This window comes from Lepidochelys kempii, chromosome 3, assembly GCF_965140265.1.
Source record: "Lepidochelys kempii isolate rLepKem1 chromosome 3, rLepKem1.hap2, whole genome shotgun sequence".
NCBI classification, from domain to species: Eukaryota; Metazoa; Chordata; order Testudines; family Cheloniidae; genus Lepidochelys; species Lepidochelys kempii.
Window position 1 is genome coordinate 2,227,809 of NC_133258.1, and position 25,703 is coordinate 2,253,511.

At 43.7% G+C, this 25,703-nt stretch overlaps 1 protein-coding gene across 17 annotated transcripts in view; it reads right to left on the bottom strand.

Annotated features, from left to right (window-relative positions):
• DTNB (dystrobrevin beta) overlaps positions 1-25,193 on the bottom strand; it is a 389,020-nt gene extending 363,827 nt beyond the window's left edge. For 3 of the 17 annotated variants that reach the window (XR_012157865.1, XR_012157864.1, XM_073335465.1), the window contains exons 1-3: positions 24,785-25,068; positions 15,037-15,144; positions 5,236-5,303 (exon numbers count right to left, since the gene is read on the bottom strand). Coding sequence is in view for 6 of the 17 variants with exons in the window: in XM_073335465.1 (XP_073191566.1) it covers positions 5,236-5,303; positions 15,037-15,104 (136 nt within the window). In the remaining 11 variants the exon portion in view is untranslated. The other 14 variants (XR_012157867.1, XM_073335466.1, XM_073335468.1 and 11 more) reach the window with 12 other exon arrangements.
• Positions 25,194-25,703: the final 510 nt, after the last annotated feature.

Sequence of the window (25,703 nt, forward strand, 5' to 3'; positions counted from 1 at the left end):
CCATCACACTCCCAAAGCAGTCTGTTCCATTTTCTGACTGTTCTTACAGTTAGGACGTTTTTCCTGAGATTTAATCTAAATGAAGTCTGACCACTCGTCAGGAAATACTGCAAACCCTTCCCACTTCGATAGAACTTGTCCACTATACATTATGGTTACTTACCCTGAAGTAACTATGGTTCTTCAAGATGTAAGTCAGTGTGGATTCCACTGTAGGTTTGCACAAGCCTTGTGCACGTAAGGGCAGAATTTCTTTAACAGTAGTGCCTGCTGGGACTACGCATGCAACCGGCGTCAATCTGGCGCAAAGAAGGGTCACTCCAAACAGAAAAATAGAGGCTTCAGACAGAGCTCAGTGTCCTCTGATAAGGACTGAATGCAAATCTTCCAGAGATAAATCACCATAACCTGGACGCCATCAAGGACTGGGGAGAAGGAGTGTCCTGCTGTGCAAAAGTCCCTGCCGGCACAGATTGCACCTCTGGCTCCTCAGCGTCCATGCCAAACATGGGAACCTCTATTTTACCTCAGTCTTTTCTTGGCTTGGTATTTCAGGCTGCCTGTGATGGTAGGATGGTCTCAGTGGCTTCAACTGGGGTTGAGGATAGTACAGCTTGAAGGAACAGTGTAAATCCCCAGAGGATAAAGGGTGGCCTTTGAGTCTTTCAGCAAGTGTAGAGCACCATATAGCTAAGTCCTCAATCATGGCCTGTACCTCTCTCAGGAAACCTGATGCTTGAAGACAACACTTTGCACATTGTCACCATGGTGGCCACAGACTTTGCAGCAATGTATAAGCCATCTATCTCAACCTGTAAAGACATCTTTTCAATCCTCTGAATAGCTTTCAGACAGGCTCCTGTTGGACCTGCTAGGTGACAGCTGGCACCCACAAATGTGTAACTCAAAGTTGGAGAGTGACTGGATTGCCAGCTGATTGATGTTGGGGTCATCTTCAATGCCAAGTCCCTTCCAGGTGCCATCTTCTCTCAGCTGGTCTTCGGTGTTGCTTGTCTGCTATATGGGGTTTGGATTAAGCTGACTTGGCCACTAGCAGGATCTTGGAGCTCATCCTTAGGATCCAAGGATGATGAGATATTCATGATTTGTTCCAGAAGGTGGCATTTCAGCCTCACATCTTGCAACTCCAACATCATAGCGGAGAATTTCAGGCACACTGAGCATCTGCTCAGTAAGTGCTATTCTCCTGGACATAAGAGGCACCCATTGTATCTATTTTTAAGGCTATTAGTCTATCATAGCATGCACAGGGCCCAAAGCCTGAAGGTTCAGTCCACCACTTTAAGGAGCCTTGTCCAAAGAAGTGTGTGGGGGAAGGTCATCTATTAGTACTCTGTCCAGATGGGTCAAAGTCAAAGTGGTTGAACAATCAATGTAATCAGAAGAGTTCTGAAGATATTTAGAGGATTTATCAGAAGATTTAGCTATAGCCAAGAGCTAGTGGATTAGACTCACCAGATTCTGCCTTGCTGCCACAGGCAGTAAGAGGGAACTGTGGGAACCTTCAGCCCTTTACGCCCTTGTACAGAACCTCAAGGCGGCAAAGGGCACATGCACAACCCCCATGGACATTCCTGAAGGACACACACCCCTATAATGAGATCCATACTGGCATCTTCAAAGAGCCATTAGAATTACATTCACACCACATCCCACCAAGTCCACTCCCTGAACAAAAACTTCTCTCTCACAAGCAGAGATTTTTAATAATCCAAAAAGGGATAAAAGTCAGTAACTCCAAGAAATCCCCTAGGGACTTCGATATACTGGCAAACTATTTTACATTTCTCTCAACCCAGAACGTCTTTGCAGACATGAGGTGCAGTACAACATTGCCATTCATTCCTGTCAATGGCTTGTTCCTCCATTAAATCCAGCCTGGTCACATCCCTGCATTCGATGTCCTACTATCTAGTCAGTGGTCGGCCTCCAGGTCAAACTGACCTTGGTTGTGCTTACATTGTTTTCTTTGGCATCCTATCATGTTTGTCTTCTGCAGTGACCCCACGATCATACTCTTCATTTTTTTTGAAGAGCTTATCTCCACTGTGTCCATCCTTCTGATGTCTGTTTCCCTTAATACAGCTGCTTCCAGATTACAGAATAATAGTTAACACACTGGTTTGATAAATTTTCACCTTGGTACCAAATTTAATGTTTTTATCAGTCCATAATTTCATTAATTTTTGTGTAGCACTTGCAGCTAAGGCACATCTCCTTTTAACCTCATCTCCATCAGCACTTATCAAGCTTCTTAAGTACACAAGATTCTACTTGTTCTGTGACTTCACAGAGGCTACACTTCAAAACCTCATCTATTATCCCTTTTCCAAGATGTAACTATTTTGTCTTCTTGGCATTTATTGTAAGTCCAAGTTGACTACAGGAATTTTCCACGGTAGCAAAGAGTATCATCATAAATTTAAACACATCTGTCAGTTATGTGTCATCTATATACACTAAGAATCTTAAATATAGATCATCCAATGTCATGCCATCCAACTTGCCTAATGTATTAGTGTCCAGTTTAAGAACAGGATGAAAAGTGATGGCTATTCCATGCCACTTTGTATTATACCAAACTTTGACTTGAAACAATTGTTTAACTTCCCACCAATTCTGACAGCACTGCAAGAGTCTTTTTACACAGCTTTTATAATTCCAACTATCTTACCTGGAACACCATATGATTTTGCTACTTTCAATAATGCTTCCCTCCAAATCAAATCCCCTCATGTTGGGATACTACAATATAGAGAAAAGGAGTAATTGTGGCACCTTAGAGACTAACAAATTTATTTGAACATACGCTTTCGTGAGCTGCAGCTCACTTCATCAGATGCATGTAGTGGAAAATACAGTGGGGAGATTTTATATACACAGAGAACATTAAACAATGCATGTTACCATATAGACTGTAACAAGAGTGAACAGGTAAGGTGAGCTATTACCAGCAGGAGAGTGCGGGGGCGGGGAGAACCTTTTGTAGTGATAATCAAGGTGGGCCATTTCCAGCAGTTGACAAGAACGTGTGAGGAATGGGGTGGGGGGGGGTTGAAATAAACATGGGGAAATAGTTTTACTTTGTGTAATGACACATCCACTCCCAGTCTTTATTCAAGCCTAAGTTAATTGTATCCAGTTTTTTGTTGGATCTTTTCGAGTAGGGTGATCTCCTTCTTGGAGATGGGCAATGACGGCCCGGTGATTGGTGGTCTCGGACCTCTGATCTGTCCCGAGCCGTCGGAGATGGTCAGGGCCAGTCCCAGTGTTCTTGCCAGGTGGCATGTGCCTCAGAGGGTCTGCGCCAATCCACCAGAGAGGAACGCCTCGAGTCCCTCGATTGGTACCCCCGGTGCAGGGACCAAAGAGGGCTCCGCCTCTCTAGTCCTGAGGAGTGACAGCTTCAGGTGGGCAAGCAATGGCAGGACGCCCCTCTCGATGGAGAACGGTGCCACTGAGTCGGGGACACGTGCATAGGTCCCAATGCAGGTTTTCCCGGAGACTAGGGTACCACTGGAGCCAGTGTGAGTGGCACCGGGAGCATCAGGATCTCCTGAGCTGCTTGAAGGGCTTCAACGGCACCTGAAGCTGGCCAGGGCCTCCACCCCTATCTGGAGTCGCAGGTTAAGTATGGGATGGGCTGCACCGCTCGACTTGAGCTGGGGCCTGACTTCCCGAAGGAGGTGTTGAGCTGCCTGACCCGAGTCTTGGCTCACTCCCAGCCCTCTCCTTTCCCTTGCAGGAGGTAGGAGATCTTCCCTTTGGTCTTTTTTGGCTTCCTGACCGGAGCTGTGGAGGGAGACTGGTGCCGGCTCATGTACGGTGCCAGCGGAGCATTGCGCCCGGAGGCCATGGTGCTTGGTGCAGAGTTGGACTGCTGCTCCGGTACCGGAGTAACAATTCCGTTAGGAGTGCTTTAAGATGGATATCGTGCTTCTTCCTCTTCATCCTAGTTTGAAGGACTTGCAGATACAACACTTGTTGCTTATGTTCCACTCGCCTAAGCACCTTAGGCAGCTGGTACGTGGATCACTGATGGGCACAGGCCGTTTGCAGCAATTGCAGGGCTTAAAGCCTGGGGACCAAGGTATGCCCTGTCCCCCGGCTGAGTCCCATTCGGGACTACGAGAACTTCAAGTACTACTACTAAGGGTAACTAGCTGTAACAACAACTATCTACAACTATACTACAAGTTCTACAGAGTTTGTACGAACAGAGAATGAGACAACGCTAGCCGAAGCAGCAGATGCTCCAGCACAGTCACTGTCAGAAAGAAGGAACTGAAGGTGGGGGGAACCGGTGACACCCCTTATACCGTGGCATGTGTGCACCGCTCCAGAGGGCGCCAGAGCCGGTCCCCTACAGATACTGTTGAGGGAAAAACTTCCGGCACCGGTGCATGTGGCAAGCACACACCAAATATGAAATGGACATGAGCAAGTTCTCAAAGAAAAAAGTGTGTGATTGTGTAAATTAAAGAATACCATATACATATGTAAAAAGGAGGAAGAACTAGGGATGCATAAGAACTTTAACTCTGGCTGAGTTTCCTGACTTGAGTGTTTCCCTTAGAAACTGATAACACTAAGGTTGCAAGTACTGAAACTATAAATGTAGAGTGTTCCATAAATCCACTCTCTTTGGAGTAAAAAATGGTTACATTGTTGTAGTTTCTTTAAAAACGCTGTAGCACTGTAGTGGAGTTACTATTTACTGAGTACATCCTTGTGGCCACACGTTTTGTAGGTACCCCACCTCTGTTAACCCCACTCTTGCAGGCCCCTTAAGAACTCCAGGCAGCATTTCATGTGGCTAACAGCATCCCCACACAGGGCTGGTTTAATAACAGAAGTGGTTCAAGCAATCCTCACGGTCCACAAAATAAAATCCATAACCGTAAGAGTTTATACCTAGTCCTGGTTCTTCTGCTACACATGGAACTCTTCCTCTGTCCCAGTCTGACATCCTTCTGGCAGCCACAGCCTGGCAGCTTCCAAACCCCTGCATAATCAGGGTCTTCCCTGCAGAAGCCTCTCTTACTTCCTGCATTTGCCTAATCTTCCCTCCTCACTGCAGCCACCTTCTGCCCTTTATAGGGAATTACGGTATCCAACACAGTAATCAGGGCTGGTCAGCCCCATGCCCTCCAGCAACAAGCCACCCTACCTCAAATACATTAATAATGATTTATCTGCAACACTGTGACTTACTCATATCCATGAATAGCTGTCTCTTCTCTGCCATTGTCCTTCTCCTCTTCCCGCTCTCCTCAATCATTCTACAGACAAAAAAGTAGAAACAGTGTTTATGCTACCAATTCTCCTAGCACAAAACCAACATACTGCAAACAAAGTTTATTTTCTTCATCAAGTGAAAGATTTTGATTTCGACCTGTTCTTGTCAAATCTAGTCAAACAAGTGAAAGTTACAGGCAAAATCAGCAAAAAAGAAAATACTACTGTCAAGCGATTACAAAAATTAATCGGGATTAATCACACTGTTGAACAATAGAATATCATTTATTTAAATATTTTGGATTTTTCTACATTTTCAAATCTATTGATTTCAATTACAACACAGAATACAAAGTGTACAATGCTCAACTTATATTTATTTTTTATTACAAGTATTTGTACTGTAAAAATGATAAACGAAACAGTATTTTTCAATTCACCTAATACAAGTACTGTAGTGCACTCTCTATCATGAAAGTGTAACTTACATACGTAGATTTTTTTTGTTACTTAACTGCACTCAAAAACAAAACAATGTAAAATTTTAGAGCCTACAAGTCTACTCAGTCCTACTTCTTGTTCAGCCAATCACTCAGACAAACAAGTTTGTTTACATTTACAGGAGATAATGCTGCCCACTTCTTGTTTAGAATGTCACCTGAAAGTGAGGACAGGCATTCTGATGGCACTGTTGTAGCTGGCGTCGCAAGATATTTATGTGCCAAATGCACTAAAGATTCATATGTCCCTTCATACTTCAACCACGATTCCAGGGGACATGCATCCATGCTCATGATGGGTTCTGTTCAATAACAATCCAAAGCAGAGCAGACTGACGCATGTTCATTTTCATTATCTGAGTCAGATGCCACCAGCATAAGGTTGATTTTCTTTTTTAGTGGTTCAGGTTCTGTAGTTACCATATCTGAGTGTTGCTCTTTTAAGACTTCTGAAAGCATGCTCCACACCTCGTCCCTCTCAGATTTTTGGAAGGGACTTCAGATTCTTAAACCTTGGGTCGAGTGCTGCAACTATCTTTAGAAATCTCACATTGTGATTTTTCAAATCTGCAGTGAAGTGTTCTTAAAATGAACAACATGTGACCATCTGAGACTGCTGTAACATGAAATATATGGCAGAATGCAGGGAAAATAGAGCAGAGGACATACAATTCTCCGCCAAGGAGTTCAGTCACAAATTTAATTAACGCATTTTTTTTTAACAAGCGTCATCAGCATGGAAGTATGTACTCGGGAATGATGGCCAAAGCACAAAGGGGCATACGAATGTTTAGCATATCTGGCATGTAAATACCTTGCAATGCTGACTACAAAAGTATCATACAAATGCCTATTCTCACTTTCGGGTGACATTGTAAATAAGAGGAGGGCAGCATTAACTCCTGTAAATGTAACAAACTTGTTTGTCTCAGCGATCGGCTGAACAAGAAGTAGGACCGAGTGGACTTGTAGGCTCTGAAGTTTTACATTGTTTTGTTTTTGAGTGCAGTTATATAACAAAAAAAACGCTTACACTTTTAAGTTGCACTTTCACAACAAAGATTACACTATGGTACTTGTATGAGGTGAATTGAAAAATACTATTTATTATTTTACAGTGCAAATATTTATAATAAAAAATAATATACACTTTGATTTCAATTACAATGCAGAAAATGTAGAAATACATCCAAAATATTTAATACATTTCAATTGGTATTCTATTGTTTAAGAGTGCAATTAAAACTGTGATTAATCGTGATTAATTTTTTTGAATTAATTGCATGAGTTAACTGCGATTAATCGAGAGCCCTAGAAAGTACATATTTTTAATCTAGTATTCTTTTGAACAGAGAGTTATCATCTTACGTTTTTGAAGTGCCTTTCACACTTTTGGGTGCCACATTAAAATGATTAGCCTATTCAGAATGGCAAAAGTGATCTAAATTGGAAAACTCCTAAAGATACATTGTATCAAGTATTATTGAAAATATACATAGAGATTTTGCTTCTCAAAATACCAAAGCAAGCAAGAAAGCACCAATTTACATCAATATTTAAATTTTAAAAAAAATTTAAAAAATAAAAAAAATTAAAAAAAAAAAACTTTTCCAACTTGGTGTATGATTGAAATCAAGATTGGATGTTTTCTAAAAGATATGCTTTAGGAATTATTTTTGGGAAGTTCTATGGCCTGTTCTATACAGTTGGTCAGACTAGATGATCACAATGGTCCCTTCTGGATTTAAAATCTATGAATTCCATTTAACTTCTCTTACTGACCATGATTACACTATTATATTCTCCTTAGTAACTGATTCCAGATGTGAATCAACCCTAAAGAAGAGGAAATGTAAGTGACACAGCTTGATGTTGATATAAAACCAAAGAGTTCACACAGGCAAATGTTAACATAATATTCATCAACTACTTAAATATAAATGTATTGAAGATGTTTTAGGGCTTTATTGTTATTAAGCGAAAGGAGCAGATTAAATTACTCCATGATATTAGAATCATTCTGATTAAAAGGAACTTCTGAAGTTAGAGATCTAGTTCACTCTCATGCAATATGGCAGGACTGATTTAATTATGCCTATAAGGCAAAATAAAAAATGAGTAAGTATATAGTCTTGACACTAAATACATTCAGTGATAGACTTTCTACAGCTTCTCTTGGCAGCTTCTCCCACTACCTGTTAATATTTATTTTCTGGAAAGGATCTTTAATTATATGATATTTCATCTTGAAGGATCCAAAACCAATTTAAATTACCCATTGATAATACAAACCACATACACACAGTACATTGCCCATATTTATTTTATTTCCACATTTACATACATATTTAAGAAATCTTTTAACTCAGAACCATTAAACTGTGCATGTAAATTCTCCAGTTTTCTGATGACAAATTCAATAGTCTTTCAGAAACAGCAGCAGCATAGTGCATACTTGTTGTTGCTCTTCTCTGAACTCTCTCCACATCTTTCCTAAAATTGTGAATTGGACACAACACTCTAATAGAGACAATCTGTGCCCAGGAGAGCAGGAAAATTATCTCTCCTGTCTTATATATGACACTTCTGTTAATACATGCCAGAATATTATCCTTTTTGCGCAACTGCATCACATTATTGACCCTCACTCAATTTGTGATCCACTATAATCTCCAGATCTTTTTCAGGAGTACTGCCTAGCCAGTTATTCCACATTTTGTGGCTGTGCATTTAATTTTTCCCTCAAGTGTAGTACTTTGTACTTGGCTTTACTAAATTTCATCAAATTGAAGCAACCAGAGGAGCTAGCAAACAGAAGCAGCTAACAGGGGAATTTTGCAAGAGATGGGGGGACTAGATACACTTAACATTCTTTCAACTTAAAGCCAAAAACACCCTCTGATAAAAACACAACATCAACAAAGGAATGAGCTGCAGCAGTAAAAAGAAATGCAGGCAGAAGTCCATCAACAGAGTGGGGGCTCTCCAGTTTATTGAACTAGGTTGTATTTCAGGCTCCGGTTGAGCTTCTTGCACCCGTTTTGCTGCTGCTGGTGGTTCAGGCTCTGTGGCGCCCTTTGGTGCTGGCTCCCCTGACTCTGGTGGGGTTGCAAGCACGGGCTCTGGTGCTGACTGCTCTGCCAGTTCCGATCCTTGGGCTGGTTCTGACCCTGGGATCTACAACCGCTGCCATAGACTCTGGTCTGGGGTCTGGTTCCACCACCTCTTGCTTGGTCCCCGGGCCTGTGGTACCAAAGGACTCAGACTGGGTCCTTGGAGGAGGCTCAGGAATGGAGTTAGGTGTGGAGGCCTGTTTAGCCTGGCTGCAGGTGACCATCCCCACCCTTTTTGTTAGCCTCACATGGTTGGCTAAGTCTTCTCCCAACAGCATGGGAATGGGATGATCGTCAGACTGCAAAAGTCCATATTCCTGACCAGCCCTTGTACTAGACAGGAAACTTGACTGTAGGCAAGTTAAAAGAGTTGGCCTTAAAGGGTTCACCGTCACTTGGGCCTCTGGGTTGATGAATTTTTGGGGTCCACCAGGGATTGATGGATAGCTGAGACCTGTGCTCCAGTGTTTCTCCACGCAGTAATCTTCCTCCCACCCACACTTACAGTTTCCCTTCGCTCTGGGGTATTTGCGAGGCATCTGGGCCTGAAGGCTCTCGGTGGGATCCCGGGGTGATGAGTTGCAGTCGGTTGGTGCTCCTGGGGCAGTTGGCCTTCACATGTCCCAGCTCATTACATTTAAAGCATCGCCCAGCTGACTGTGGGCTGGGGTGAGGTGGGTGGTTGGAGAGTATGGTGGTGGGACGAGAGGGCATCTGGGGTCTCCCTGGCTGTGTGGAGGGCTCCTCCTTGTGAGGTGGGGCCTTGGGCTGACTCTGATGGTGGGGTATCATCTCAGGTTGCCTCTTCCAGTATCCACACCAACTGCTACTAGCTTTCTTCTTCTCCGCCACCTCCACCCATTTGGCTCAGATCTCCATCCCCTCCATTACCATTTTGGCTTCCCATCTAGAATGTACCTTTCTATTTCCTCAGGAACACCCTCTAAGAACTGCTCCATTTGTATTAGGAGAGACAGATCTTCAGAGACTTAACATTTGCTCCTGATTTCCAGGCATCCCAATTTTTACAATGTGGTAGACGTGTCGGGAAAATACCACATCTGGTTTCCACTTTAGGGCTCTGAACCACTGACAGGCATGCTTGGCTGTTAGCCCCATCCTACTTCTGGCCTTTTGTTTAAAAATTTTATATTTTAATTTATAATTCCTGTCTTCCGCAGTTAGAACTCGGTCTGGGTTAAGGGCATCCCTTCATCTTGGCACCTGGATCTCGGGTTGGGGAATCATAGAATCATAGAATATCAGGGTTGGAAGGGACTTCAGGAGCACTGAGCGCTGACCATTCTCTCCAGGGAAATCTCCAGTCCCCCATCCCCTCCCTTCATTTCCGTCATGGAGCTGGATGTCTGGGCTTGATCTGGGTCTGCCTTCTCTGTGGCATGCCGCTTTGGGAAGACTGGTTGCTCTAGGGTTTCGGTGCCCAACTGCAACTTCATGCACAGGGCTACCCTACTCTAGCCTAGCTATTTCGTTGCCATGAAGCTAGGGGGGAAAAAATAAACTGCTTGTTGGACTCCCTGGCTTTGCAGGCTGAACCCTTTGCGGGCCTGTTACCCTTCAGGCAGCAAAGAAAAGAAAAGAAAAAAAACCTCCCTGGCTTTAAAATGTGTCCTTTTAAAATCCTGAGATCTGTGCCTCTGGTTCAAAATGATCCCACCACTCTGACACCATGTCAAGGCTAATTCTCCACTCTAGCACTTCGAGTGCAGAAGGTGGGTGCCAGCAAGGATTCTAAAAATTAATACTGGCCACTTCAGGCTTGTATTCAACTCCCAAGGTTACAGCTTTTCTCTGACCTTGGATTGGTAGCTGCTACCACCACGCAAGTGCAGAACTCCTTTGAGAGCCCAGAAAGGCACACTTGGGAATTCCTTCCTGTGGAGTACCCTCAAGCCCTGTCACCGCCCCCACCACAACCTCCGGGGAATAGCCGAGAAAGAAAGAAAAAAAAGTAAACCAGCTGTTGCCACCAGCTAATTAAACATGTGCACAAACCTCCTAAGACACAAAAACCCAATTCTGTTCTTCAAAAAGGTAAATTTTATTAATAAAAAAAGAAAAAAATACATCTGGGAACTCAGGCTACTGCTAGATTTTAAAAGAGTAACTACAAGGATTAAGCACAAAGAATAGCTTTCTTGAGATCCAGCTTAAAGGTTACAAGCACCTGGAGCTAGCACTGAGGAATCCAAAAGCCACAACGAAATAAAAGGGATAAATCTAATCGCATCTTCCTAAACATTTCCTGATCTGCTTACATAGCTGGAGTTTCTTTCAAATGAGTAGTTTCTAGATATGATACTGATGATTTTTTCATACCTGGTCCAAGCTTCTTACAGCATAGCTGCTGCCCTGTCTTCCTCTCCCCAGGAGGACAGACAAAAGGGAAATCTTGTTTCAATTTTAAAAAGTTCTAGCCTTTCCTTTGGCTCTTTTGGCCAGGTGCCCACTCACTTCCTTTTACCAATGTATAGCAGCGAGACTTTTTAACCCTTTATAGGTAGGGTAATTAGAGAACAGCTACTACGAGGGATTTTAGAAGTACTAGTTGGCCGGGTGTCCATAAAAGGGAGCTACCCCCGCCCCTTCATTTATCACAAGACCAATTCTCCAATTTGTCAGTCATTTTGAATCCTGATCCTGTGCTGCAAAGTGCTTGCACAACCCTTCCCCAGATTGGTGTCATCCGCATATTTTTTAAGAATATACCCCACTCCATTATTCAAGTCATTAACAAAAATATTGACTAGTACCTGGCCGAGAACAGATCCCTGTGGACCCCATTAGATACAGCCCCCCAGTCTGACAGCAAACAACTGAAAACTACTCTGAGTATGGTCTTTCAACCAGTTACTATGTACCTGATAGTAATTTCCACTAAACCACATTTTCCTCTTTTGCTTATCAGAATGCCATGTGGAACTGTGTCAAAAGCCTTACCAAAAATCAAGGTATATCACATCTACTGCTCTACTCCTATACTCTAGGCTGGTAACCCTGTCAAAGAAGGAAATTAGGTTGGCTTGGCATGATTTGTTCTTGACAAATCCATGTGGACTATTATTTATATAACCCTATTATCTGCAAAGTGTTTACTAGTGGATTGTTTAATAATTTTCCCCAGTATCTATCCAGATATCAAAGTTTCCTGGTACTCCAACTGTATCCATCTGTTATCTCATCTTATACTTCGGCTGATGCTACTTGGGGCAGAGCCTGTCATTTTGCTCTCTTTGTACAGCACCTAGCACGTTTTCCTGATCCGTGACCAGGGCACCTCAGCACTATCATAATATAAATAATATAAAAGCAGAACTAGTAGTAACAAACAGTTAATATTACTCTACACTTCCCACTGTAAAGATCCTGTATTCAAAGGATTATAACTTAGCCAAATTTTAGATGTTTGGGTTGAAATTTTCCATGCAAGTTGTCTGCCTCAGGCTGAAAGTTTTTGGATTGTTGAAAATTATATTTTGCCCATTGTTAAGGCTGATTCCCCACTCTGGCACTTCAAGTGCAGAAGGTGGGGGCCCGCAAGGAGTCTAAAAATTAATACTTGCCACTCCAGGCTTATACTAAACTCCCAAGGTTACGGTTTTCTCTGACCTAAGATTGGTAGATGCTGCCACCACCCAAATGCAGAACCCATTTGAGAGCCCAGGAAGGCGCACTTGGAAATTCCTTCCTGTGGGGTACCCTCAAGCCCTGTCACGATCCTTCCAGGGAAGAGCAGAGAAAGAAGGGAAAAAAAGGAAATCAGCTGTTGCCACCAGCTAATTAAACAACGTGCACAAACCTCTTAAGACACAAAAATTCAATTCTGTTCTTAAAAAAGGTAAATTTTATTAATTAAAAAAAAGAAAAAATACGTCTGGGAACTCAGGCTATTGCTAGATTTTAAAAGAGCAACTACAAGGATTAAGCATCAAGAAGGCTACCGGCATTTTGGGCTGTATAAGCAGGGGCATTGCCAGCAGATCAAGGGACGTGATCATTCCCCTCTATTAGGCATTGGTGAAGCCTCAGCTGGAGTACTGTGTCCAGTTTTGGGCCCCACAATACAAAAAGGTTGCGGAAAAACTGGAGAGAGTCCAGCAGAGGGCAACAAAAATGATTAGGGGTCTGAACACATGACTTATGAGGAGAGGCTGAGGGAACTGGGATTGTTTAGTCTGCAGAAGAGAAGAACGAAGGGGGATTTAATAGCTGCTTTCAACTACCTGAAAGGGGATTCCAAATAGGATGAATCTAGACTGTTCTTAGTGGTACAAGATGATAGAACAAGGAGTAATGGTCTCAAGTTGCAGTGGGGGAGGTTTAGGTTGGATATTGGGAAAAACTTTTTCACTAGGAGGGTGGTGAAGCACTGAAATGTGTTACCTAGGGAGGTGATGAAATCTCCTTCCTTAGAGGTTTTCAAGGTCAGGTTTAACAAAGCCCTGGCTGGGATGATTTAGTGGGGATTAGGTCCTCCTTTGAGCAGGGGGCTGGACTAGATGACATCCTGAGGTCCCTTCCAACCCTGATATTCTAGGATTCGAAGAACAAATTGTATCAAGCCAACCTAGTTGCTTTCTTTGACAAGATCATAAATCCTGTGGATGGGGCTGGGGGGGAAAGTGGTAGATGTGGTATATCTTGACTTTAGTAAGGCTTTTGATACTGTCTCACATGTCCTTCTCATAAACAAACTAGGGCAGCGGTGGGCAAACTTTTTGGCCCGAGGGCCACATCTGGGGTGGCAGCAGCACACACGGGGCCCAGGACAGGCTCCCTGACTGCCTGCCCTGGCCCTGCACCGATCCAGGAAGTGGCCGGCACCACATCCCTGCAGCTCCTGTGTGTGTGGGGGGGGGGGCAGAGGGCTCAGCGTGCTGCCCTCTGCCCTGCCCACTCCCCCACCCCAGGGGCCATAGGGACTTGGTGCCAGCCACTTCCTGGAGCGGTGCAGGGCCCACGGTGCCACAGAGATGGCAACCCTGTGGGCTGGATCCAAAGCCCTGAGGGTCTGTATCTGGCCCGCAGGCCACAGTTTGCCCACCCCGAACTAGGGAAATATAACCTAGATGGAGCTACTATACGATGGGGGAAAGATTTCAAAAGTGGAGTTTATAGCTTCTGAAGTGCTCAATAAAACCCTTTATCAGCTTAATTAAAACCACTTTATATTCCTTTTTAATTAAATGTATATGCCCTTTAGAGGTTCCTGAACTTGAGATCTTGAGGCATCTGCTCTGAAACAGGCATCTCAATGGCTACCTCCTCAGACATCATGCCAACTAGATCAGATTGTATTGAAATGTGGAGTGGTACCCCAGTTCTTTATGATCACATGACAAAGACTCACAGCTTGAGTGAACCAAACACTGCCATCCCATTAATAATCATTTTCCTTGTAAAACAGAGCTATTAGGAACAGCAAAAAAATGTCATTCTGAGGTTATTCTTTGGTCAGGAACTTAGCTATCAGATGTAACAGAAGAAAGATATAGTGGGAGCTTCCCTCCCCTGTAGTTAAGAGAAGAAATCACTCACCAGTAGTTTCTTCCCATAGCTTAGTGCACAACGTCAGTAGTTAGCTCAAAGCTTCTCTCTCGGGGTGAATCAATATTGAAAAGTTCAGGTCCACTACCCCTGATTCAAGAACAACTTGAGTGTATTGACAACCAATCAGCTTAGCCTGTTTACTGTGTTGCATTCATGCCAATTAAGTGTCTGCTAGGAACATCTTGAGACATTATCCTCTCCCATATCTGCAGGGCTTCCTGATAAAAATGGTATGATCCTGTCTCTCCCAAATGGTTTACACAGGACACAGTGACCCAACCATCTGGATCAGACCAACTTTAGGGATACTGCATCCTTGAATGTTAGTAGTCTCTGAAGATAAGGGTTGTCCTGATAATTCATATGCAGATTTTTTATTCCTGTAGACACTAAGTACCTTGGGAGAAGTCACCCTGCATGGACATTTCATCCTCAGGTGCAAGAATCTACAATTCGGAGTGAAGGAATTTGAAGTTCATCCCTAAACCAGTTTGTACCTGGACTGCCATCAGTTCAGTCCAGATCAGTTCACAGATCACCTCATCATTCAGATGTGATACAGGCACCTGTGTATCAGTTGAAATTACTAATACCTCAGGATCCACAGAGGTTGTCTCATGTGGATACTTTCCATGAGTACTATGAAAACTGCTGTAGTCATTTGATCTACCCTCTTTGTTCACACCTACTGACCCTGGTACCTGAAAGAAAAGACAAAAATAGAACAGTCACAAAAGTCAATTGTGCAGGTGTCTCAGTGCAGTGGGAGCTATGAAAACCAGAATCCTAATGCAATGGGCAACACAAGTTTCACCAAGCGCCAGAAAAGCCCTGACGCTCCAGGCAGGAACAAACACTTCAAGGTGTGTCCAAAACTTAGCGTGTCCAAACCAGGAGCTGTTGGTACTGCTGAACAACTTATCTTCACTGGGGTGAGAGCTCCAGCCTAAGGACACACACTATACAATGAGAAAAGTTGAAGTGGTGTCAACTGAGACACTAGGCAGCCCTAACAGCAACCCAGAGAAGCTTATTGCTAGCTGTAGCCTGAAAAACTCTGAATTCAAGCAACAAGAGGGTGCCTACCTCTCATGGCAGGTGTTGGTTCAAGATGCCTATTGCTTAAACCAACCTATTTAGAAAGTTTGAAGAGGTATATGCAAGAGAACATACCTATGAAAAAAAATCCACATACCTAGATGTCTTTTGAAGAATGGCCTCTCACTTGTAGCACTAAAGTGTATTTATTAATTTTACCTACAATTTGGATTTACAAATTACGAAACCCTGAAGCATTTTTTTAATTCAGCATTTTTCAGTCTCTCTTCAAAATGATAAGAACATGTCTACAGAATCTTAAAAACTGGCATTACATATTTTACCCCTGGGGGAATTCTGCACCACTGTGCATACACAGAATTTGTGCCCCCTGCAGATATTTTTTTCCCCTGTAGAAAATACATTCTGCTCAGTAGGTGCTGCAATTATGCCTTTCATCCACTAGGGTTGCTGTGACACCAGAAGATGGGACAGGCAGCTCCGGGCTGGAGCAGCCAAACATGGAGAGGGAGGGGGGAGAGGCTGCTTTCCTCACTGCGCCCTGCCCACCGGGCCAGGTGAGGAGACATGGGATTGGGGTGGTGGGGGGGAGGATGGACAGAACAGGGCATACAGGGGTGCTGGGAGGGGTCACAGACTGCAGTTCAGAACTGCTATTGGGGGGGGGGGTATAGACTGGGCTAGGGGCACAGGAGTCAGTGGGGTGACAGCATCGAGCCAGGGGCTGAATGGGAGTAGGGGTGCAATGACACATAGTGACAGGCATACAGGGACACATGGGAAGAGGATGGTGACTGAATTTTGGTGCAGGAACATATGGAGATGAGGCAGATGTGCCTGACTGAATGGGAGAGGACAGAGATCAGCCAGGGTCTGCATGGGGGAGGCTCCCCAGCTCCCTCACAATCTCCGCAAAAAAAAGTTGTTCCATACTTCTCTCACCTGCACCCAGCAACCCTCCAGGTTCACTCTCATGCGCCTTCCCAGCAATTACTTCCCCTCTCCCTCAGCTCCTCTTTTACCCCTGACTCCCCCAAGCCTTTGCACTGCTTGAGGGGTGCAGGAAACACGTTTCTGTATTGTAGTTTAAATGAATTATTACTGAAAGTTCTTTATTAATATCCCTAGTAAGGAATCTTGTTTATTTATCTTATCTTATTTATCAAAAATCATTTCCTGTATCTTTTCTGTTGTCTGCATTGTTACAGACATACTTGCTGACAGGTATTTTGAAATAAATTACCAAAATAATTGAAACTGGCGTAATTATAAATATGCAGAATTTTAATATATTGTGCACAGAATTTTTAATTTTTTGGCACAGAATTCCCCCAGGAGTAATATTTTACTGATCTATAGGCATGCATTCCCACATCAAAGCCCTGAAAGAATATGAAAGCAACTTGATTGCTTTCTGAATTATCACTTTGCCAGACTCCACAGGAAATAGTTTGTAAATTTCACAGAGGGAAAAATGGAAATAACTTTTATATAGTAATTTTTACTATTTAAAGGGTCTTAAATCTGATCTTAAAATCCTTTTGTTTTTCTTCTCCCACTTTTCCTCCCTTCCTTCCTTTTTTTCTATTTGATTCTTTTGTACCATGTCTCTCCCCTTACTTTTATCTTTTAATTTATCTCCTCCCCAACCCCACCGTGTGTGTGTGTACCTTATTTTCCAAAGCTGCCCCTACTTGGTTAGAAAAGCCCCTACTTGGTTTCAACTTCAGACACTGCTCATTCCAGATAGTTTCTGTGGTACTTTGGTTCCTGGCTTTATAAAAGCACAAGAATGAAAGTAAGCAACTTACACCCAACCTCCTTAGGCCAATACTACAGGACCTATTTTACAAGGTTTCGCTCTTCTTGGAGCTCATCAGCTGTAGGTAACGGCCTAAGTTTTAAGTACTTTTCCCCTTCAAATTGGAAGGAGGGGGCATGATGGCGCAAATATTTTTTCACCTCAGTGAGCATACTTAGTCCTTGGGCTCGTAAGTACAAAACTTTTTAAGCATTTAAATATAAGTCACACCTTTCATACTTTTCTTCCACACCTGCAGCCTGGAGAAAAATCAAGAACCACACTGATGCCATTACTATTATTTTTTTAATAAATTAAATAGCTCTCCCTTATTAAAATCCCACATGTGCAATCATAGATGTTTCTTTGTCACCCTTAAAATTCTGCCTAATCTACTCACCTACAATGAGAAATTGAACAAGATCCACAAAAAGATTCACTCACTTCTCTTTTCTCCCCTTCCTTTCCTTATCTTCCTCAATATCAGGTTTAAACTAGTGTAAATGATGGATTCTCTGTAATTTGAAGTCTTTCAACCATGATTTGAGGACTTGGGGATTGGTCCTGCTTTGAGCAGGGGGTTGGACTAGATGACATCCTGAGGTCTCTTCCAACCCTGATATTCTATGATTCTACGACTTCAGCAGTTCAGCCAGAGGTTAGGGGTCTACTACAGAAGTGGGTGGGTAAGGTTCTGTGGCCTGCAATGTGCAGGAGGTCAGACTAGATGATCATGATGATCCCTTCTGACCTTGAAGTCTATGAATATCTCATTCACTACCTCCAGCCCACAACCTGACACTATATTCCCTTACCCTCCCCACTTCTTACTGGCGTCTCTTTATCCCTTTCATCTTCAACCATTCTGATTCCCAGGTCATTTCCCTCAGTAACTATGGACACTAGTATGCTTAATGCTTTAAAAAATTCTTTGATGAGACGACTCTGTCAGTCACTTTGAGGAAACAGTCAAGTTTAGAGGTTAGTTCAGATGGAAATTCAACACCACTTTAGAGACAAATTTAGGATGAAAACACAGGACCACCTTACCCTTATGAAACAAGTAAGTCACCCTACAGTCAAAGCTCAATGTTTTGTCTGTTTGAAGCAATTGGCACAAAAAAGATTGTTTTACTAGATAAGTAATAAGGGAACAGTCTTCTTAATAGTTCAAACTGTGTGCCCATAAGTTTTTTGAACAATAAATCCAAGTGTAGAATATAGTGTACACATACACATCATGCAATACTGTTAAATATTTGTAGTTGAATCCAGCATGTGAACCTTTCCTGTATCATTAATGTCTTCAGAGACTTCTCATGGTTGGTCCACTGGAGCTCTGCTTAGTTGTTCCTACCAGACTGTTGTTCTTTCCATCCAAGTGTATTGTTAATGGGTATCTCTTGTGAAGGATGCACCATTCCTGCAACATCATTGCCCATGCATAGTTCAGAAGAACATGTACCTCCTTGCTTGTTTAAGTAAAACATTGTAGTGGTGTTGTCTGTGACCACCTGAACTACTTTGTGATGGAGATGGCCATTGAAAGCATTCGTGCCTCATCAGATTGCTCTTCATTCCAGAAAAGTTACATGCAACCTTTTCTGCAGGGAATTCCAATGTCCTTCAGCTGGGAACTTCTCACAATGAGCACCCCAACATATGTTGGAGTGCTTGAGACAGCCAGAGAATTGTGCCCCTTTTACAGCCTTATCCCTAGAAGGTTCAGAAACAGGGAGGGGTCTGTGAACCCTCCAACAAACATGGCTAGCTAGGTTCCACTGTCTGAGCTGCATGCAGCTGGTGCACCCCCTGAAGTGGGAATATGCAGAGGCCACTCAAAGGAGAACCATCAGTTTCTGCCCCTCACCCACAACAAAAACATCTTCTCTGGTGCAGTCAATACAAAAATTTGTAGTATAATGAAACGTTAAGATTTGGTGTCAATGTAAAATAAAAAGATCAAAATAAGTAAGTATAAAGAATACTATACTGCTTTTTTTATACCGATGGGAAGGAGGGAGGTATGAACTTTTACTGACAGTTATAGTCAAGGCCTGATTTCCTATGTGGCACATTAGACCAGAGTGACATAATGGAGACAATAGAATTGTATGTTGGGCACACCTGAATTATGTGGCCTTCTCCATACCCAACACACATTTCAGGTATAATTTGCTCTTCTCTACTGGAGGACTCCAGAGAAAGTAATTTTTTAAGACGTACATATCACAGTACATCCACAACTCCAAATGTATAATTTGCGGTCTATCCTCCTACATAACCTGAAAGACTGTATACTATATTACTGACGCTAAAACCAAGCCATGTTTTCGTAACATCTTGCCCCTTGTTTTGTTCACTAATGAAAATATGCTTCTGAGTTTGTACTTGTTTTATGTAAGCAATATATAAATGAGTAAAGATTTCAAAAGAGTGCTAGGACAGATTAAATTATATCAAAATTATACAAATTCTCAAAATGATGTTCTGAGTATTACAATAGTAGTTTTACTAATACAATTGAAATGACGGCTCTATTGGAGTTATGAAATGAGTTGATTATAAGGTGTTGCAGGCTTATGCAAAGATTGCATGTTCGCATTTTAGTTAGACTGTGTAACAATTAACAGGCAGTTTTTTTGTAGTGACCAATATTGTCAGAAATTAGTGACATAAAATAATATTATATCATAGAAATGGTAAGTCTGGAAGGGACTTCAAGAGTTCATCTAGTCCATTTCCTCATATCGAGGTAAGACCAAGTATACCTGGACCAGTACCGATCAGTATTTGTCTAACCTGGTCTTAAAAACCTCAAACGATGGAGATTCCACAACATCCCTTGGTAACGTATTCCAGTACTTAACCTTTCTTACAGATTGAAAGTTTTGCCTAGTATTAACCTAAACTTCCCTTGCTGCCGATTAAGGCCATTATTTCTTGTCCTACTTTCTCTGGATAGAGAGCAATTGATCATCATGCTCTTTGCAACAGCCCTTAACATAGTTGAAGACTATTAGTAGGTATCCCCGCAGTCTTCTTTTCTCAAGATTGAACATGCCCAACTTTTTAAATCCTTCTTCATAGGTCAGGTGTTCTAAGCCTTTTATTATTTTTTTGTTCTCTTTTGGACTATCTCCAATTTATACACATCTTTCCTAAGATGTGACACCTAGAACTGGACACTGTACTCCAGCTGAGGCCCAACTAGTACCGAGTACAGCAGGACAATTAACTTTAGTGTCTTATATACAATGCTTTTGTTAATACACTCCAATGTGAAAAAGGTTAATATAATTTTGTAGAGTCATTCAATTGGTGATCCACTGTAACTCCTAGATCCTTTTCAGCAGTACCACCATCTAGCAAGTTATTTCTAATTTTATAGTTGTGCATCTGATTTTTCCTTCCTAAGTGTAGTACTTTGCACTTGTCTTTATTGAATTTCATTTTGTTGATTTCAGACCAATTCTCCAATTTATCAAGGTCATTTTGAACTCTTATCCTATCCTCCAAAATGCTAGCAACCTCTGCCAGTTTGGTGTCATCCACAAATTATATAAGCACACTCTCTACTCCATTATCCAAGGCATTAACAAAAACACTGAATAGTACTGGACCCAGGACTGATCCCAGGGGGATCCCACCAGACATATCCTCCGAGTTTGATACAGAATCATTAATAACTATTCCTTGAGTATGGTCTTTCAACCAGTTGTGCACCCACCTTAAAGTAATTTCATCCAGACCACATTTTCCTAGTTTGCTCATGAGAATATCACATGGGACTGTGTCAAAAGACTTACTAAAAATCAAGATATATTACATATACTGCTTCCCTCTATCCATTAGGCCAGTAACCCTGTCAAGGAAGAAAATTAGGTTAGGTTGTCATGATTTGTTCTTGACAAATACACATAGGCTATTACTTAACACTATTACCCTCTGGGTGCTTATAAAGTGACTGTTTAATACTATGTTCCAGTATCTTTCCAGAAACTGAAGTTAAGCTGACTGGTCTGTAATTCCTTGGGTCCTCTTTCTTCCCTTTTTAAAAGACAGGAAACTTTTATGTTGGTAACCTTTTAATACAAAATGGATCTATTATTTACTACTATTTTAACCTCTACATGCATTTTTTAATGTTTGGGAATATAGGTAAGGATGGCTGCTTTAAGTCTGGTGGAGCAATACTGACCAATGAAAGATTACATGGTAGCAGAACTAGATAGATCCCTTAGGTGTTCATTTTCAGACTAATGTTTCAAAGTTGGTGCTAAACTCAGTAGGAACACTTTCAACCTTAACTCTTTTAAACTAAATATTTTGTCTGGCAATATATTTCAGGGAGGGGGTAATGACTCCTATATTTAGGCTGTCTAAAACTTTCTGCCATTAAAAAAAGGGGGGGGTGTTTTAGAAGAGGTCTAGTGCTGTTATGGTTTTCAGCAATAACTTGAAATTTGTAGGAGACCAGGCCTAGGGTCAGGGAGGCACCTAATACTGGCTTCTTGAAAATCTGTTTGTTTTGGGCAGGTTATGAGCTGTCAAATTTGCCACTTCCTGGTGGTATTTTGCTCATTAGTTTGTTCCTGGCTTGCTGCCAAAAACGCCAAACATTCAGTTAGTACTGTGCATGCACCACCCCGGCGAATCACTTCAGCATGCCACACAGAACTAATACAGACAACATAGCAACAGCAGCTGCTTTTCCTTCATCAAAGTACCATTTGGCCTAGAGAAAAGTGTAGTAGGATGGCAACCAGGGGAGCACTAGTTCTGGACTCACTTTTTCTACTTTAAGAAGTTAGGTTTCAGAGTAGCAGCCATGTTAGTCTGTATTCGTAAAAAGAAAAACTGAATGCATCCAATGAAGTGAGCTGTAGCTCACGAAAGCTTCTGCTCAAATAAATTTGTTAGTCTCTAAGGTACCACAAGTACTCGTTTTCTTTTTAAGAAGTTAATAATTCTGCATCCTTCACAACCTTTATTAGTGAGTAAAGAACCTTGTAAACTTTCTTTTCCAAGAGATTACACAAGCTGAAAACAGCATTCAGATTTTTACTGTAGCAGACGCTAGTCTTAATCACTGAACCACACTGTCCTTCAGAAAAAATCTGTTAAATCTAAGTACTCATCTATGCGGTCAATAAAATGGGGCTGTTCATGCTTATATAATAAACAGTTTCAGTGTATTAAGGATCTTCCTCTAGTGGCTGGTCCACAGAAAGTAACAGTACATCAGAGTCAGCCAGGGATTCAGTTTCACACATTATAAAACCAGAAATTCCAGCAATATAGTGTCACCCAACCTAGTACTCAGTCGGGAGGGTTCTAGAGGGCAGAGTACCACCAACTAAATCAAAAACATTTTCCATACCATCAAGGTTTTCCTTTGAGGTCTCCCTATAAATATTCATCAGGCTTAAATTGGGTGACATGACCTCAGGCACGTTTGTACTTTTACACAGAATTGCAGCCCGGACTATTTTTCACATGAGTTGATCTCTTACTTAGATGCACTATGTATTGTATATTTGTCATGAAGAACAAATCAAATGTAAATTACGAGAAGCTGTTTAAATAATGTTATATATCTGTTCAAGCACAAGTCCTGTGTTCAATAACACACAATATTTAGAACAATCAAGATTACCTGGATTACACAAACTCTCTAGAGGCAACTTTCACTTTTCTATCCTTAATTCCTTTTTGAATCTTTAAAGGCTGCCTAAAAAAGAAAAAAAAAAGTTTTCCCTTTGTTTCTTTATGTTGCATAAATATGGCCTGAATATTTTTTCCTATTTGCTTTTGTTAAGAAAAAGTTAGCATATGTGACTCCATTTTGGTTTGTGGCCCACCGTTGTCTAAAAGCAAGCACATCATGCACCAGGATGAGTGTTCCTTAGATACTGCATTCCTGTGAAAACCCTCCCCCTTGTTTCCAGCCTGTCTCAACTCCCGGTTTCTGTTCTTTGTCTGTTCCTAACTCCCTGCCTCCTGGCCTTGATGTGAGCCTCCCATCCTGATAAGAAAGGCTACTGGTGCATTGCTTTAGGACCATGTTGTGTAGTTGAAGTAATGGTTTAGCACAGGGGATGACCCTAGCAGGGATAGGTGGTAAATAAGGGAAGGGTTTGTCTATTAGCTAAGGTTTCCGATGCACGAGGGCAACATGCTTTGCTAAAAGGTATATAATCTCTGTATAACCTGCATTCGGGGTACCCTCCTGACTAGCAGGGGGGCACCACGCTCGAGTGTAATAAACTTAGTGTCTCTGGAAACTCTGCAGTTGTGGACTTTGTTCGTGTGCCTCAGCCTAGACTCGAACTGTGCGTGACCTATCAGGTCTAATTCGTAACAGTTTTCACTTTAGGAGTCTCAGGAAATGTCAAATCTAGTTTTCACTTGAGGATGTGGAGATCTCTGAGATGGAAGGGGTGGAATCTTCATACACAATTTAAAAGCCATCTTCATAACAGTCACTTCCCCTCACAATCCAATGTCAATCCCACTAGCAACCTACTTACATTCAGAAAAACATAAAAGAAAAGACTTGTTTCTTTCACAGGAAAAACAAAAAAAGCACTTTTCCCCCTTTGAAGGTCAGTCTTTGACTATCACTAAGAATATAAATATTTCTGCCCTGAGCATGTCTGACAGGATCCAGGGAGACCAGATGGGTGAAGTAATATCTTTTATTGGACCAACTTCTGTAGCTGAGAGAGAGAAGCTTTCAAGCCAGGAACTGAAGTCTGCAGCAATTTCACTACCTTATGGTCAATACTGGTCAGGTTCAGAGGGGAAGAGAAACAGCCGAAACCTCTAGTGAGCCAGGACAGCTCCAGAGAGGAGCCAAATACACTCCCTACTAGAAAATCAATGAGGATTGTGAGAGAGAGGTGCACGGTGGACATAGATCTATACACAACAGCAGCCTCTCCCCCTAACGCATGGGGGGCACTCCCGACAGCGTGAACGAAACATCCGCCCCCCTTCTGCATTAGGACAGATCTTCCTCGCAACAAGGCACCCGGGCCCCAGTACACAGCCACCCTGGCCGCCCCCGGGGACCCAGGCCAGGCGCCACCCTGGAGCACAGGGCCGGGAGCCAGGCGGAGCGCGCAGGGCAGGAGCTTTTCCCTCTCGCCAGAAGAGCGGCGGGGTCCACACCGGGCTCTGGCCGCGACCAGTGTCTGCGCGGCGACCGATGAGCAGCCTCGGCACCTGCAGGCCCCAGGGTCGGGCGGGGAGCTGGCGCGCAGGCGGCATCCCCCGCGGGCCGGCAAAGCCCGGCTGGTTCTCCCCGCGAGGAGCTGGAAGAGCGGGACCAGCTCCGCCGCCTCGGCCCTACCGGATACCTCAGGTGGGGCGACGGGCCCAACTAGCCCAGGCTCCGTCCGCCTCCCACAGCAGCCGCCCCGGCTCCCCTCAGCCCCAGCTCCGCCCGCCCCGGGTTCCGTCCCCAGAGCACTCACTTTTCCGGGGGGCTGCGACCAGAGGGTCCCCAGGGCCGCTATCCCGGAAGGAGAAGGCGGCGGCCGGGCCTCCGGAAGCCACCTGACTCCGGCTCCGCTACCTACGCCGCAAAACCGCCCGCTCCCCGAACGCCTCCGCGCCAACGGACCCTCCCCGACGGCCTCGCCAGGGCCAAGGCCGACCAATCCGAGAAGGCCTCGGCAGGGGCGCGCGCGCTCACTCACTCAAACCAACCCGACGTCGCCTCTGCCTGCCCCCTCGCGCTCTGACGGCGCTAGCCCACCCCGCGGGCCCCTCCCCTGCTACCTTGTCAAGCCAACTCGCGGAAGCTGTTTTGTTTTGGTTTTTTTTCCCCCTTGGGGGGGGAGCGAGCGCTTCAGCCAATCGGCAACCGACTCTGTAGGGCGCGCGCGCGCTCGCGCCTCGCCGTTGTATCTCCGGCCCTCGTGCTTCCGCCGCCAATCAGCGAGCACGTCTCCTCGCGCGCTCGCGCCCCCCCCCCCCCCCCTCTAACGGTCCGCTCGCCGTCGGTAGCCCGGAGCGCTCGCGTCTCCTCACGCTCAGCGCGCGCGGGCGCAGGGGTTGTTGCTGTGGGCTTGGAAGCAGGTCTGTGGCGGCGGCGGCGGTTGTGAGGGGAATTTCGCTCCCGCATTCTCTGCCCGAGTCCGTGCAGGGTAGACCATAGCGCCCAGGTCACCGGGACCCGATAGAGTCCTGAAACGGCGAAACCTGGGGCCTGAGCCCTTTGATGGGGAGTGACACGACGTCCTGCCTAGCGCCTGCGACCCAGCGCTGCCCTGGCATTTCCCAGCCGGCCGGTCACTGGCGCCAACTTGGTGGTTTATGGCATGGCTCATCATGGTGTTTTTCTCTCAGCGCCAGCTCCTGGCTTCAGGGGGAAAGCTCAGCTTTCTGTCT